The 16,422-nt window shown below is 54.6% G+C and overlaps 1 protein-coding gene across 1 annotated transcript in view; it reads left to right on the top strand.

Moving 5' to 3' along the window:
• The first annotated feature begins 5,472 nt into the window (after positions 1-5,472).
• Positions 5,473-16,422, top strand: part of NTNG2 (netrin G2) — a 68,421-nt gene continuing 57,471 nt past the window's right edge. Inside the window, exons 1-2 of the mRNA XM_057722736.1 lie at positions 5,473-5,529; positions 5,769-6,457. Of these exons, the coding sequence (XP_057578719.1) occupies positions 6,245-6,457 (213 nt within the window). The 5' untranslated portion in view covers positions 5,473-5,529; positions 5,769-6,244. The remainder of the gene's footprint in view (positions 5,530-5,768; positions 6,458-16,422) is intronic.

The raw sequence follows: 16,422 nt of genomic DNA, 5'->3' as shown, positions 1-16,422 counted from the left end.
TGACAACAGTCTCAACGTTATTCAGCAGTACGGCCCCCTCTGCAAGCCTAGGGGGAGCCAAGAGCAGGGAAGGGTTAAGGTGGACAGAGGAGGTGGCAGAGGCGTGGGGCACTTAGGGCCACATCTTGCTCTTATTCCTGACACCCTCTGTGACCTTGGACCAGTCCCTCCCTCTCGCTCTCTCTCTGTCCTCAGGCTCTCTGTTCTTGAAGCATCCAAATGACTGTGCTGCCTGTCTGAGTGCAGTGAGAACCCACCCTGAGGAAGCCGGGAGCACCTGAAAACCACAGGTCCCCCTGCAAGATGGAGGAAGCTCTCCCCACAGGCCTGGGAGGCAGCCCGGAAGGAAACCTCCCGGAGTTTGAAGAGCCCGCGGCTGCCCAGCGTGGCCAACTCCCTGGCCTCTGCCCTGGGCCCTGCAGGAGTCCTCCCACGGCCTCCTCCCACGCTTGCCAGGGAGTGGGGCCCCTCCTGCCCCCCTACTCTGCACTCCCTCCCGAGCTGGCTTGGCTTCGTCAAAAGCAGGGCCCATCAGGGTGGAGGCGGCGATGTGTCAGCTGGTATTCAGGCTCTGGTTGTGTGCTCAGATCGCTCCCCCTCCCCATCTCCCCAAATCCACCCACCCACCCCTTTACCCACTGCTTGGGGCCTTCTGGGTGGCAGCACTTTGCAGAGGGAGCGCGCGCGCAGCAGCCTTGAGCCCTTGGCTGTTGGGGGTGGGCGGACTGACTCACTGGGCCCCCTCCCTGGTACCGATGGGGCAGCCCCCACTCCCCAGGGCGCTGGCACCTGGTCAGGCCCCTGGCTTTTGGAAAACGGAGCCGCAGCCCTGCGGCGCCTGACCCGAGCCGGCTGAGGATGCGCTCCACGCGCAGGGGCCCGCTGGCCTCCGGGCCGGGAGGAGATGTTTAGGCTGCGACCCCCCAGAGCAGGCTCGCTCCCGCGGCCGCCCTCTGGGGCCACCCTGGCCGCGGGCCCGCCGGGACGCCCCTGCTCGCGGCGCCCCTCCCCGGGCCGTGGCGCGTCCCCCGAGTCTCGCAGTATTTCCTCCCTGCACCTTTAAGAAGACCGGTGCTCCGTGGTGGGATGGTGTGTTAAAGCCACACAGAGGAAGTTACGCAGCCCGGATCAGACCGAGAGATAAAAGCCCCGATGGTGATCGTGAGTGATGGCAAGAGGATTTAGCCTCGGCATTAACTTGGAGCGGAGCGCAGGGGGGCAGTGAAGCGCCCCGCCATCTGGCCCGCGCCGCGCCGCGCCGGGGGGATGCCCCGGCGCCCCGACGAGCAGCCGCGAAGACCACCCGGGCCGGGGGCTGCCCGGTGCCCGAGCGCGCGTCCTCGGCCAGCCGCCCGGGGGGCCCCAAAAGTTTGCACTTGTTAGCGGCGACCTCCCGCTCGGCCGGGGCGGGCGATGCGGGCGGCGCGGGCGGCCCCCTCCCCCGGCCCGCGTCTCCGGGACGGCTGCGGGCGGCCCCCCCGGCGGCCGGAGGGCTCCCCGGCCCGGATCTGACGGCCGCGGCGGCGGCGGGAGCGGCGCGGGGAAGGAGCCCCGGCTCGCAGCCCTCGGCCCTCGGCCCTCGGCCCCCACCCAGCGCCAGCCAGACGGGGGAGGCGGAGCGCCGGAGGGTGGCGGTCCTCGGCCTCCCGGGTCTCCGCTCCGGGAGGCGGCTCCCAGTCGGGGTAAGGCGGGCGCGCAGAGCCCGGGAGGCGAGCGGGGGGAGAGGCGCTGCAGCTTTGCCAGGCTGCTTTCATTTTTAAAGGGCTTCGGTGACCAGGCAGGCTTTCCCGGGGCCCGGGAGCCACTTACAGCAGCCCCGCAAAGGCTCGGATGCAAAAGTTATTTGGTGGCGGCTGTCACTAGCGGAGGGCTGGAGTCGCTGGGAGAGGGGTGTGTGAGTGTGCATTTGTAGCCGCGTCTTAAAGGAGTAGCTTGTCTTTTTGGCTGGCTTTTCCCCACCAGGGTCTTTTCCCGTCGTCTGTGTGAGTGCGTGGTGGGGATGGATGTTGTGAGAATGCCTCGCTGTGTTTGTGAGAAGGAAATTAACCCTTCTCTCGCGCCATTGCCCTACTCCGATTTAATCGCCGCCACCCAGAGCCACCCCAATCCCTCTATCCCCTTCCCCTCTCCGAAAACTGGGTGTGTGTGAGTTGCACAGAGAAACTCTGTGTTCCAGCGGCGGCTAGAAACTTCTTTCCGTGCCCTGGAGGGGTGGGCTGATGGGGACGGTTGTGTGCCAGGACCGGCTTGGGGACCGTGTGGAGACGAACCTCCAACTGGGTGGTACGCAGATGGTGGGGAGCAGAGGCCGCGCGAAGGCGGGAAGAGGACCGTGGGCTCGCGGGGTCCGCCCGCTCCGGAGTAAGTTGCCCGCCCGGGCGGGGGGCGGCAGCGCTGGGGAAAAGGATGCAACTAATTCCCGGGCGCTTTGCTGGGCGTTTTCTAATGAAGGGAGGCGGTGCGGGATGAGGGAGCACCCTCCGTGCCTGCCGGGCCTTTATTAAAGCGCGATTCGTAATTGCTCCCGGTGGCTCGCACTCAACTTCGGGAAGACAACAAGCAGCTGCGGGGTTGCCGGGCAAGTCCCGGTGCGATGCTCGCCGTTTGCAGCCCACCCGAAGCGCGGACTCCGAACCCTCGGCGTCCACGGCTGGAAGCTGACCCCCGCGCCCCCTACGCCGGCCCCCCGCCCCCAGCCCCAGCCTCCTCCTCACGCCCCCTCCTCACGCCCCATCCCTCGCGCTCAACTTTTCGGGGCTTCCTGGGCGCTGAGAGGGCGTGGGGGGCTCCGGGAGCGCGTGAAGCCTCCCGTTCCAGGGCTGGGGGCACCGGGCCGCCGGAGAAGGGATGCTCGCTCGGGAGGCGGCGATGAGCGGGGCACCTACTGGACCGGCGCGGGGGGCGGGGGATGTGGTTAGGGTTGGGAGGGTGGGGTGGGGCTGGAAGGTGACCCCGACCCGGAGCCGGCTCCCCCTTCCTTCCTGGCCCCCAGCACCATCCCCTCAAGGCAGATTTCACTCCCCATGACTGTCCCCGCTGGGAAAGGAGAAGAAACTTGGGGGTGGGCTGGGTCCCGGGAGAACCCCCCAGCGCCGCATTTCCAGGGACACCCCCAGGGGCTCGGTGTCCACCGAGGCAAGTTTCCCACGAGGCGAGGGCGCAGCTGGCAACTCCGGGAGGAGCCGGCTTCGAGCCCAGCCAGTTCCAGAGGCGCTAATTCAATAAGATAGAGAAATTTGAGTTCAGAAATCCTGGTAAAATCTAATTTTCCGGTTTTAATACCCTGGCTATCAGCCCCCCTCGGTTCCTGAGGACTCTTAAAAGAAAATAAAGTGCATTGATTCTATTTGTTTCTGGGAGCTGCAGTTTCTTAATAATATCAGGTGAAGATTTATTTTCCAAGGAGAAAACAATCCACCCGGATACAACCTCTTACTCTGAAATTTCCCATACTGGCTTCTCACTCCGTGCTTTCTGCCTCGCTGTTCCGAAGACTCTTGCGTCTCTCCCCCTCCCTTTTTTTTTTTTCTGTTTGGCAAAAACCGACTGTAATATTCTCCTGCTGAGCTCACAATTCCCTTACGGTGCCAGCAACGCCCAACGGATTGACTAGTTGTAAACACATTTATTATCCCCTCCCCAGCAGATTTGGTTTCTGTTTGCTCCCCCCCCCACCCCATTTTCCAGAGAATGCATGGCATTTAAGCCAACAGGACTGCAAAGCAATTCATAGATTTGCGAGGCGCGCTGCCATGCTGCCAATCTCCCGGGCCTCCTGGCCTCCGGGCCTCGCTGCCTCCCCACGCCTCCCCACGTCCAGTGCGGTCCAGGCCGGGAGCAGCGCTGGTCCCGCAGACGAAGGGAGCCCGCGGCTGGGCCCACCCTGCGAACCGCAGCCCAGCGCCCTGGTGTCCCGCATCAGGAGCGCCCTACCTGGGAGTGACCAGTTGGGAGCCCGTGGCTGGAAGAGTTAATTAGGGACGTGCTGTTTTCTGGGCAGCGCGAGGCTCAGAGAGGCATCCAAACCTTTGCCGGCCGCGCTATTTTATTTTTACTACATTTTCTCAGGTTGTAAAAATAGTCTCCAGGCGGGTTCTTTCTGAGAGTTTTCTAGCAAGGAGCACATTCAAGGCCGGGCAGGCTCTGTAACACCGTTTCTCTTGAAACAGCCAGAGGTGAGATGTGAAAATGTGTCCCCCTCGGCTCCTCATTCATCTCTATCAAGAGCCCTTCAGCCAGAGAGAGGGGCAGGGGCTGCGCTAATGTAGATTTATGATGCCCCCAGCCTGAAGCGTTGGGGCAGAGGCTGGGGACTTCTCCTGGGGAGGTGCAGAGGGGCCAACCCCCATTTGGACAATGTCCCCTCCTCCGGTTTTGTCATTTTTGGCAGGAGTGTGTCTGTGTCTGGATGGAGAATGGAGGTTCTTGGAAACGTAGTTAACTCTTCAAGACCTTCTAGGTACAATGGCTGAAGAGTCAGGTGAAGTTAGCACCGGTGCGGCGGCAGTTTGGGAATTTAGATGCAATCATCATAGACGTGAGAACCAGAATTAATAACACAGGTGCTTCTGCTGTGACTCATTGCAGTAACCTTTGCCCTATTGGCTAGTATTTTTGGCCAGGATCCTACACTGGGGACCAAATTCTCCTGGTGATATATCAAGTGTCTGGGAAAACACCATATTACTGGAGTCGTGTTTTTTTGCAATGTAATATTCGTCTTCGTTATATCTATTTAGGGCTTTTAAATAATTACCGGTAGCTTAAAATAGGAAAGCAGTAATCATAATGGTGACCTGTTTATACACATCCCCTCTAAGGATGATTGCAAAATGTTGGCTTTGATTGGAAAAATCTAATATAACAAATCATTGTCACTTCCATCAAAGTCTTCAACTTCCTTAGTTTCTTACAGTTACAAATTAAATTCACCATTTTAGAATTTTGGAGAGAGATTTATTGGCACCTGGTTCATAATCGTTGGGCGGTAATCGTGGGCCCATGCGTGGACTCTTCTTTAACTGAACCTGTCCGAGCTGTCTCATCGGCACCTATAATTACAGCCTCATCTCTGCCTTCAATGGTTTTGACATTTTGACTTGTCAGTCATGATATTTTAAAGCCACCATTCAGTCTCAGCTCCTGAGGCTGTTTTAGAAAGTCACTGACCCCACACAGGGGCCCTTCTGTTGACCCCAACGCCCCCATACATAAGGAGAAAGCACATCACCTTTTTGATAATGTGCCCCACCTTCAAATGTGCATCTCGGAGATTAATAAAAATAACCCAGTTTCCTCGGGAGACCTTGCTAATGCAGCCTCATTTTTTGCACGTTTTGCCAGAGAGCTTTTGTTCTTATACATCTTTATCCCCCCTTCTCTATTTGATTTGTTGCAGGTGTTGTTGCTAATGAGCTCTCTCTCCTCCCTTCTCACAATGAAAGACAAGCCAGACCCCGGGTACCTGGATGGATTGGGAACTGAAGTCTCACAAACTTCCTAATAAGTTGCCGCTGGCTACCAGCCAAGGTCAGCTGGCCCCCATTAGCGCCTGTCCCCACCAAAGCAGAGCCAAATAAGCTGCCCCCAGTTAACACCTCCGTCGCTTTTTTTTTAATGTTCCAGTCCAGCTGCGCCATTGTCACTTTAAGCCCATATGAAAAGAAATCTCTTTTATTGGTCCAAAATGCCAAGTCCAGTCCCATAGAGGGAACGTGTTTGCAGCTAACAGGTACACCTCCTGATTTTGTTTTATCTTTACAATGCAGGCCGGAGGGTTGTTTTGCAGTTGTGTTGAGCACATCACACATTAAGGGCCCTTTAAAGACCTGGATTGATTGGAAGGACAAAAATTAAAAGCAGTCTGATCCGGCCTCATGCCAGGTCCCTGCGGATTTTCTGCCTATCCCATTTCCATCCACTGTCACAATTTGAGAGTCTGCCTGATTTGATCAGATTCACCTCTGGGAGAGGTGTGATGTCAAGGTTAGGAGGACGCCAAGTTGTGGGCCACTTCTTGATCTACCCATCAGCAGTGTGAGAAATGCTGGCTCTGAGTTTTCCGTATCAGCCTCTTGGAAAAGACAAGTTCCTCGCTGTTTGCAACCTGGCAGAGTCCCTGGGACATCCGGCCTCCGTCGCCTGGTAGATGTGGCTTTTCCATGCGGAGGCTGCGAGTCCCTCCTGACCCAGTCGCTGCCTCTCCGGGCCCTCTCTGGGCCGCGCCCCTGGGGACTGCGCCGCCATGCTGCACCTGCTGGCTCTTTTCCTGCACTGCCTCCCACTGGCCTCTGGGGACTACGACATCTGCAAATCCTGGGTGACCACGGATGAAGGCCCCACCTGGGAGTTCTATGCCTGCCAGCCCAAGGTGATGCGCCTGAAGGAATATGTCAAGGTGAAGGTGGAGCCCTCAGGCATCACGTGCGGAGACCCCCCTGAGAGATTCTGCTCCCACGTAAGTCAGCCCCCGCCTGCCCCCCCGCTGTTCTGTTCTCTCAGGCCAAGTGGGTGGGGGTCTGGGCTGGACCCTCGGGGTGGGTGAGCAGAGTGGGAGAGCCAAGATGCAAGGCAGACTTTCCTGCATGTAGGATTGAGACCAGGTCTCTGTCCCACCTCAGAAATGTGCCAAAGCCAAGGCTGCCCTGAGGATGCTGGTGTCACATGACATCGTTCTTTGTGGCGGGGAAGTTCTCGGCCAGGTGATCACTAGATCCTCTCCTCTTCAGGAAAACCATAGCGCTAGTCACAGTTCCCCCGCCTCGCAGATAAGCCCCGCCTCCCTTGTAGGAAGTCAGCATGTGGGTGAGCGAGCAAGGTACTATTGGCAATGTTGTGCTCTGACCTCCCTCTGTTCATCCCTCCACGGTGCCACCTCCTATTCCACCCGATCCAATCCAGCAAACAGATCTGCCAGGCGAGGGAATGCCAAGCACTGAGCTGGCGCTTTGCAGGGGAAGATTTGCTGGACGTGCAAAGGGGACTCCTAAGGGAGGAAGGAAGGGGTCAGACCAGAGTGGACGGCGTGGCAAGTGCCATTTCCAACTCCATCCCTATGTGTGGTGACCACAGTCGCTGGTTAAGTCAGGGGGAAGGCAGACTTCCAAGTGCTGTCGCTTGAGTCCCTAATTAGAGAGAGATGGAGTCTTAGAGTCACGGAGTACATCAGTACTCCAGTAACATTAACAGCAACAACAACAATAGCGTGGATCATTTATGCAAGCCCCCGAGTGTGGGAACTAAGAGCTCATACGAGTCATTCCGTGGAGTCCTCCACTCAGCACAGCTGGGTTGATTCTATGTTGTACAAAGTAGGAGTTTCAGGGCGGGGAGCTCTGGACCATTTGCATCTCTGGGCTGCTGTTCCAACATCTGTAAAGTGTGTACCCTAAAAGCACATGCTCAGGTCGCTGTAAGAAGTAAGTGAGCAAATTCACCCTGAAATGCTCACAATAGGGTCTGGTACAGAACAAGTGCCGCTAGGTGTTAGCTACTGCCATTCCCATTGTACAGATGGAGAAACTGAGGCCCAAAGTCACAGCCCAGGAAGTGGTGAAGCTATGACTCAAGAGCTCCAGAGTCACCAAGCTCATTTACCTCCCGAGAGATGCCTTCCCACTGGGCAGAGTGCTGTAGGCCCCAGGCCAGGCAAGAGGCTGGACAGGGCAGCTAGGCTGCCAGAACCACGGGAGGGTCTCAGGGTCATCCTCGGGTGGCTGCTGCCTTCATGTGTCCTGGGAGGAGCCTCCAGGGCTCTGGGTTTATGGCTGGACTGAGCAGGTGTCCCCACTGGGCTCCTGAGGATGCCTCAGTCCCGTGGGGTCCTTGGGTCCTATCCCAGAGCAGGCAGCCTGGGAAGGTAGGTTCCCAGTTGGATGGTCAGCAGTCAGGAGGCTGTCACTGTGGGAGGTGGCTGGGCTGGCGGGAGCCCTCTGGGGAGAGAGGGAGGAAGGGAAGGAGAAGGCAGCACAGGGCCTGGAGCTGGGGACTGGAGAGTTCCACTGCACTGGGGACCCCAGGGCTTTACCGGCTCAGGGACAGGCAAGAGGGCTGGCCCCTGAAGGTCAGGGTCAAGGCTGGTGTTGGGGGATCCCAGCTCTGAGTCCACATCACAGGCTGGCTGCCCAGCCTAGCTCATGTGAGGACTTCTCTACACACTCCCTGAGCAGCGTCGACCTCTGCCTCTTGTATTAGAGTCTTGACTGTGTTTCTTCTTTTAAGTATTAATCATTATCTTAATATGCTGGGGATGGGGGCATGGGGCAGGGCCGCTCAACTATAAATCACTGGAGCAGCTTCTGGTCAAACCTCGAGGGGTGGAGATGACCATCAAATGCAAGTCTAAGGCCCTCTCCTGGCCAAAGCTGGCTCAGGATGCCCTTGGCCCTGGGCCTCTCATGCAGAGAACCCAATGCAGCTGCCAGGGTGGGGTGGTCACCCCACCACAGTCCTGATGCTGCCCAGCAGGTGTCCTTGAGCCCTGGGCTGTGCAAGGAGCACTTGTCCCCTTCCTGTCCTCTCCTGGGAAGACCAGTGAGGAGGGCAGGGGAGGAGGATCCCCCCATTCTCCGCCTAGGTGGGTCTTCAGTGTCCTGACACCTGTCTGATGGACTTAAATATTTCATGATGGGCTGCCATCGGCTCTGCCTTTGATTACAAATGTGCAGCGAACAAGGATGGGGACGCTGCCTAGGCTGGCTTCTGCAGGGAGGAGGGGTCACATCTAGATGGATTCAACACCGCCCCCCCCAACTGTTTATTGCAGCTTTCCTGAACAGGTTCTGTGCATGTCTCACTAAATCATCTCTAGGATGCTCTGAGGTGGGGGCTGTTCTAATCCCGTTTTAGGGATTAGAAAGTGTTGGCTAAATCCCGCCAAGGTCGCTCAGTCTAGAGGGCAGGCCGGGAACTTGAGCATGGCTGGGCCTGTGCTTACTCACCAGGAGGCCTGGCCTTCCCTTTCTGGGCTTTGGTGAAGTAGAGATGATGCTGTAGGCAAGTCACTGTGCCGGCAGAAGGATGCAGCCCCGCCATGCGTGTCCTGGCACATAGTAGGTACTCAACACGTGGCAGCTGTTATTTGCTTATCATTGTGGCTATTATGCTCTCGGTGGCGTCCATGCCTTTGCGTCTTTGCCTCTCTCCAGTCTTGAGGATGCCACGCCCTGTATTCCTGGGTCTCAGGGTAGCAGACGTTGGATGTGTGCTCAGGAAGCTTTCACCCCTGTAGCCACAGCACGTGGTGTAAACCAGCCACCAGGGGGCGCCCTAGTGGTACTCAGGCGGGCCTCTGCCCCCTTAGCCTAGCAGTTGCCCAGTGGGTCCCTGTCTCCTGGCACCCCTCCTGCGGTGGGTGCTGGGCCTGTCCCAACATCCACCCAAACGGAGCATGAGCCCTGGAGCACGGCAAGGGTGCAAGAGGGGCCAAGGGGTGACTGCCCCTTTCAGGCTTCAGGGTGCAGACCCTCTCTCCCCCCTGGACTTGTGTCCTTCCGCAAGGCCACCTGAGAACTGAATTGTAAATTCCAGCCTGGTGAGGAAGGGGAGGGGGAAGGAAGACCAAGATAAATGAATAAATAAAAACCTATTGGCTCTAAATGCACAATGAGAATTAATAGGGCCGAGCTCTCAACCAAGGATTCTTGGGCAAGGGCAAAATTTCAATGAGGGCTGCAGGAGAAGGCAGGCGGTCCCCCACCCCTGACTCCCAGGGCCTGGCCGGAGAGGGCCAGGGAGAAGGACGGGAAGGCAGCGCCTGCAGAGGCTTCTCAGCCCCTCCCAGGGCCTCTTTGGGATGGGGAGGGCGCCACTGGGCGTGGGGTGCAGCCTCACAGCACTCCGAAAGAGAGGCCGCCGGCCAGCTGCCTATGCTGACTCCAAAGGAAAGCGGAAACTCTGTCCTTGAGCCTTGAGCCTCAAGAAAGAGATGGTGAGAAGAGAGGGCGGGGACACAGACCAGGCAGGTGATTTTTTAAGTGATCCTACAGCTAGCTACCCACTTGCTACCCAACGTGTAGTCCCTGGACTCACCTTGTTAGGCGTGCAGACTCCCAGGCTCAGCCCCAGACCCGCTAAGCCGGAAGCTGCATTTTAACGAGAAATCCAGGTAATTCGAATGCGCACGGAGTATGCTCTGAGCAACGCAGCTCTACGTGATCTGTCAGTGGCGGGTGATACTTATTATTGATGATGGACAGGCGAAAGGCCTGTGGTTCCCAAGGGACCTTTGCAGAGTAAGGAGGTGTCGCCGCTGCTGAAGGAGAAAGGCGGAGAGCAGGAGGAGTGGGGGTCCCGGGAGTGAGGAATGAAGCTGGGAGCTCAGATTCCTGAATGTTGGAGACCTGGTGGAAGGTTCCATAAAGCTGGTGTGATACCCTGACAAGAGCCACCGGCCTGGAATCTGAAGACCTGAGCTTGCATCCCAGCTCTGGTGCTTGTGGCCTGGGTGATCTGTGCCAAGTCTTTCAATTCTCTGAGCCTCAGTTTCCCCACCTATAACAGAACGTGATGATGGCTGCCTTGCCCACCTCTCCAACTTCCTGGGAGAAGGAAGTGCCTCTCTCAGAATATCTAAAAGTGCTTAAAGGGTGCACGTTCTCTTCTAGTGTGAGGCTTTGATAATGTCATTGATCCAATCTTGAGTATCTTGATTTTTCCTCAGTGAAATAGGAGACTTGAGCACACAGAGGCGGCTGGGTCCTGGTGCACAGGAAAACCCAGAGGAGGTCATGAAGGTGCATCTTAGAGCACACGTCTTCCTCAGAACCTGCTTTGCCTTCTCTGTGCCTCAGTTCTCCCAGATGCAGAGCAAATGGCCCCATCCCTCCCCCAGGGGGACTGCTGGGCGGATGACCGCAGAGGGCAGGTGGGTCTTGGGGGCCTCAAGCCCCTCACCACCATGACGCTGAACACCACATGCAGAATCAAGGTCACAGACGCCCCACCTCCTGCCAGACCTTGATGTTCATGAAACGTTTCCATCCAGCAGCACTGAGCTCACTAGCCCACTGGCTCAGGCCCCCTCCCTCACCTGCATTCTGGCCCCAAACCCACAGAGGACAGCCTGGGGAACACCCCTCCCCACCCCTCCCTCCTCTCCCCATCACACCCCTCCCATCCCATTTCCAGGGCTGACCTCACGCCAGGCACAGCTGTGATGGGGAAGTTCAATAACTCTTGCAAATCCAAGGAGACAAGAGAAACACAGCAGGTGTTAAGGGTGGTACACAACTATGAGTGAGTGAGACAGAGACCTAGTACAAGGAGCTTGAGAAGGATGAGGGGGCATCCTCCCCAGCCCTCTGTGCTCCAGCTCCCCACGAAGTCTCCCACCTCCTTGCCTTTGCCCATGCTGCCTCCTCCACCCGGAATGCCTTCTTTGCTGCCTTCATTTCCAAGGCTTTCGTGTTTACCTAGATAACCTCATTTGTCGAGGTTCAGGTTGGACCCCACCTCCTCCAGGAGGCCTTCCCTGACTCCCTAGCCCAGGTGGGTTAAAAGGCCCCATCTGATCACATCTCTGTCATTGGGCTCACAGATGTGGCCTACGGGTTGAGAGCTCAGGCCCTAGGGGCAGAGAGGTAGAGGTTGGAATCCCCTGCTGTGTGACCTTTGGCATGAGGCTTAACCTCTCTGAGTCTCATTTACTTAAATGGGACAATTGAGAGAAAACACATATGGGACTGTCATGAGCACAGTGCCCGGCACTCAGCCAATGCTCAATCCATGCTTGTTATTGTACTCCTGACGTCTGCCTCCCCCTTGGACTGTGAAGTCCTCAGAGGCACGGCTGCCTTGTTCATCTTTGCATCTCTCCTTCTTGGCTCAGTCGGTGCTTGGTAGGCATTTACTGAAGCAGTGGGTGGGTGGGTGGAAAAGCATGGTGTAATCCAGGAAGGCTTCTCGGAGGAGGAGAGATTAGGGCTGAGTCTTATAGGAATAACTAGGGTTTCAATCAGGACAGAGGAGGCACCAAAAGCCTCTGCTTCTCTCCGTTTGAGTCCCTGTTCTGCAGATTTTCACAGTCAGTTGGCACCAGGAGTCTGCACAGCTCTGTCCTTAAGCAGGAAGTGATTTTGGAACCTGAGCTTCCCCTAGTCCTTAGTTAAAGCCTCTCAATCTCTTGAAACGCCCGAGGCAGGGCCCAGCATGGGACAAGAATAGTTCCATGCATGACATCTTGTTGCTTGGTGAAGTCTCCTTCCTGGGGAGCGGACGAGTGACAGGCTGGGGGCAGTGCTGCCTGCGAGGACCAGGCCCACACGATGGAGATCCTGGCTTCTTACTTTTCTTTAGGTAAGAGTCTGGGTCTAGATACCCCGTGGAGGGTAGGGGGCAGAGCCTCTGGAGTGCCGGGGGAAGGGAAAGAGCCTGGAAGAGACATCTTTCCAAAGAGTGTCAGAGACTTAGAGGTTCCAGAACTTTTCCCTGGGCTTGTCTGCCCCTTCCGTCTCTACCTTCCCTGGCCCTGATTTTTCATAATAATTTTTCTCCTTTAATACATGTGTTACACGAGCTGCCTGAAATCCCACGTGTGAGTAGGCAGGGGGTGGACGGATGGATGGGCAGGCAGGCTACTCTGGCTGCGGATGAGAACTTGAGGTTTGGGATGGGGAAAATGGGGGCCCGTGCTCATCCCGCCCCTTCTGGGTTGTGAGGCTATGGACAAGTCCCTCGTGCTCTGAGCCTCGGTTTTCTCATCTGAAAATTGGGATGATGCAAAACACAATCTCAGAGGAAGGTTATACAGAGGAATTGAGACAAGGCGTGTAAAGCCCTCAGCTAGGTGCCTGGCACAAAATGAATGTTCCCAAAAAGGGATTTTTTTTTTTCCCCATCCTAGAATTTAGCTTGAGAGACAGAAGGAGTAAAAGTAGAAAATAACAGAAGAGGAGCCTGTTAGCCAAGCATATAAGGTGGGGAATAGTCAATGTGTGCTGTGGGAGTTCAGAGGTGGGGTCCGGGCACCAGGGTGGTCTGAGGTGGTCCATGACCTTAAAGGGTTGGAAGGATTCAGAAGAGCGATGGTCGGGGAGGAAGGAATCGCAATTGCAGAGATGCAGGAAGGGGTCCGGGTGACATGAGGGGAGAGCGTGTGGCTGATGGGGAGGGGACGAGCCACTCTACCTGTTCAGTTCATCAATATTGTGCCTCCCCCCCCGGCCCCACCCTTGCTCCCTGTAAGCCTGTGGGCGGGGCTGTTTCTGTGCCCGTGGATGGAGGAATAGACCAAGACTCCCCAAGGTTGACTCATGGTGAAGCTGGGATTCAGCCTTCCTCTGCCTGGCTCCTAGACACTCTCTAGCGTCAGGGGGGTTGGGCCAAGGGTTTGGGGGGTGGGGAGGAGGGGGAAAGGGGAGGAGCAGAGCAGTGGGCAGGCAGATGCCAGCGGGGGCCCACAGGGCATGGAAATCCTGAGCCACAAGGCTGAAACAGAGCTCAGCAGGCTCAGAGAAGCAGGTGCCAAGCTGCGGCCCCTCACCCTCACCGCCCAGGAATGGGGTCCAGGTTCAAAGCTCTGTTCCTGTCCCACAGCCCAGGACCCAGGCTTTCCTGCCTCAGACCTTGAGGGGGCCCACGAGGATGCCCGGCTCCTTCCCAGAGGGGACCAGAGTGAGGGGGAAAGTGGGACGCGGCAGACGATGCACGGTTTTGTTTGGCTTTGGTTTGCAGGTTCTGATTTGTTTTTCATCACAGCAGATTTGCTTAAATATATGCAAATGTGTTCCTAATTCCCCAAGCACACGCCAACGGCTGGTCCTGGTGGGGGTGGGGGGCGGCGTGGCAGAGCAGAATGAGGACAGAGTGGGAGCCGGGCAGTGCTGCAGCCCCTTTAGCCTAGGTTTCCCAACGGTGCCGCGATGGGGTTTGGCTAGATCAACCACTTCACCCAGCGTCCCTGTGTGATTGGAGATACAGTCTTGGAGTTTGGGGAAAATCTGTGCTGGGGTTCAGCCTTGGTCACAAACCGACAAAATGAGGGGCTCCAGTGCAGGCAGAAGGGTCCCGAGTGCATAGCCTGTGCTCAGCACCGCACTAGGTCTTTCTTCAAATTTACCTCGCTTTATGATAGTAGTCTGTCACAGGAAAATCAAAACAAAGAAAAGCAAAGCTGAGTGCTAAAAACATAGTGGTACATCACATCATTTCCCTTTGGTTTCCGCTTCTAAATGCTTTAAAAAAATTTTTAATTGAGGTATAATTGACATAGAACATGGTATTCGTTTTAGGCATACTGTACAACATAACGATGTGATGTAGGTACATGTTGCAAAAGGATTACCACTGTAAGTTTAGTTAATATCCATCACCACACACACTTAAAAGTTTTTCTCTTGTGAGGAAGACATTTAAAAAATATTTTTAAATTAAAAAAACTGAGGTGATAATCACATAACATGAAATTAACCATTACATTTTTTAAAGTTGGGGTAAAATATGTATGGCATACAATTTGCCTTTTTAACCATTTTTAAGTGAGCATTTAGCACATTCACGATGTTGTGCAACCAGAAGGGAAACCCCATCTCCAGCAGCCGCCACACCCCATTCCTCCCTCCCCCAGTCCCTGGTGATCGCTAGTCTGCTCTCAGTCTCTTGCATTTGCTTGTTCTAGACATTTCATATAAATGGAATCACGCAAAGCGTGACTTTTTGTATCGGACTTCCTTCACTCAGCATAATGTTCTCAAGCTTCATCCATATTGTAGCTTGTACCAGTACTTCATTCCTTTTCAGGGCTGCATCATACTCCACTGTGTGCTCTACCACGCTTTTTTAATCCGCTCACCAGTTGATGGACAGTTGGGTTGTTTCCACTTTGGGGTTATTATGAATAACATTGTTATGAACATTTATGTAGAAGGTTTTGCGTGGACATATGTTTTCATTCCTCTTGGGTCTATACCTAGAAGTGGAATTGCCGGGTCATATGGCAGTTTTAGATGTGAGGTTTGGAGGAATTGCCAAACTGTTTTCCAGAGCAGCTGCACCATTTTACATTCCTACCAGCTCTGTCCAAGGGTTCCAGTTTCTCCACGTCCTTGCCGACATTTGTTATTTTCCATCTTGGTTTTTTTATTATAACAACTAACCTGGTTGGTGTGAAGTGGTATGTCCTTAGGATTTTGATTGACATTTCCCTGATGACTAATGATGTTCGATACTGTGTGCTTATTGGCCATTTATATATCTTCTTTGGAGAAATGTATATTCATTTTGCTCATTTTTTTCATTGAGTTATCTTTTTATTGTTGAGTTGTACTTTTTTTGTATATTCTCGATACTAAATCCTTATCAGATATATGATTTGTAAATATTTCCCCCATTCGACAGATAATCTTTCACTCTCTTGATTGTGTCCTTTGATCTACTTTTTTTTTTTTATTTTAGTGAAGCTCTTTTCTCCTTGTGCTTTTGGTGTCATGTCTAAGAAACCATTGCTAAATTCAAGGTCATGAATGTTTACCCCTATGTTTTCTTCTAAGACTTATAGTTTTAGCTCTTATACTTAGATCTTCGATCCATTTCAAGATAATTTTTGTATATGGTGTAAGACAAGCATACAACTTCATTTTTTACATGTGGATATCTGCTTTTCCTAACACCATGTGTTGAAAAGGTGATTCTTTCACCCTTGTTGAAAATCAGTTGACCATAGATGTATGAGTTTATTTCTGGACTCTGAGATCTATTCCACGAACGCACTGAGCAGTTATGTTTATCAAACCCTCCCAAATATCCTGCATGGTGGAAACAACCTTCAACTTGTCCCCATTTTACAGATGAGAAAACTTAGTCTAATACTGAGTGGCAAAGTCCAGGCCCAACTCAGACCCTAGTCATTCAAACACTGCCCATCTGAGGACCAAGGAGGGAGGGAGCCCAAATGGTCACCGCTCCTCCCTCCCTTTCTCTCCCACTTCTGTCCTTTCCTCCCTCTTTTTCTCCTTTTTCCCTAACGTATCTTTTAGGCTGGGATATTAACAGTGATTCCCAGAGGAGGATATTTGGGGAGGAGATGTCGTGACCTGTGACCTCTCTTGTCTCCAAATATCTCCTCTTCTGCTTCCACTTCATCTCCTCCCCTCCCCGACTCATCAGGGAACCAGATTCTGTGTCTTCATCTTTTAAAAAAAAATATTTATTTATTTATTTCTATTTGGCTGCAGCGGGTCTTAGTTGTGGCATGCAGGGTCCTCCACTGGGGCTTCTCTCTAGTTGTGGGGCATGGGCTCCAGAGCAAGTGGGCTCTCCAGTTGTGGCCCGCATACTTAGTAATTGCGGCAAGTGGGCTTAGTTGCCCTGCAGCATGTGGGATCTTAGTTCCCCAACCAGGGATCGAACCCATGTCCCCGGTGGACTCTTAACTACTGGACCACCAGGGAGGTCCCTCTGTCTCCACCTTTGCTATGTGGGCTGTGC

Source organism: Hippopotamus amphibius, chromosome 2, assembly GCF_030028045.1.
Source record: "Hippopotamus amphibius kiboko isolate mHipAmp2 chromosome 2, mHipAmp2.hap2, whole genome shotgun sequence".
Classification (NCBI taxonomy): domain Eukaryota; kingdom Metazoa; phylum Chordata; class Mammalia; order Artiodactyla; family Hippopotamidae; genus Hippopotamus; species Hippopotamus amphibius.
This window is presented reverse-complemented; position numbering and strand designations above follow the sequence as displayed.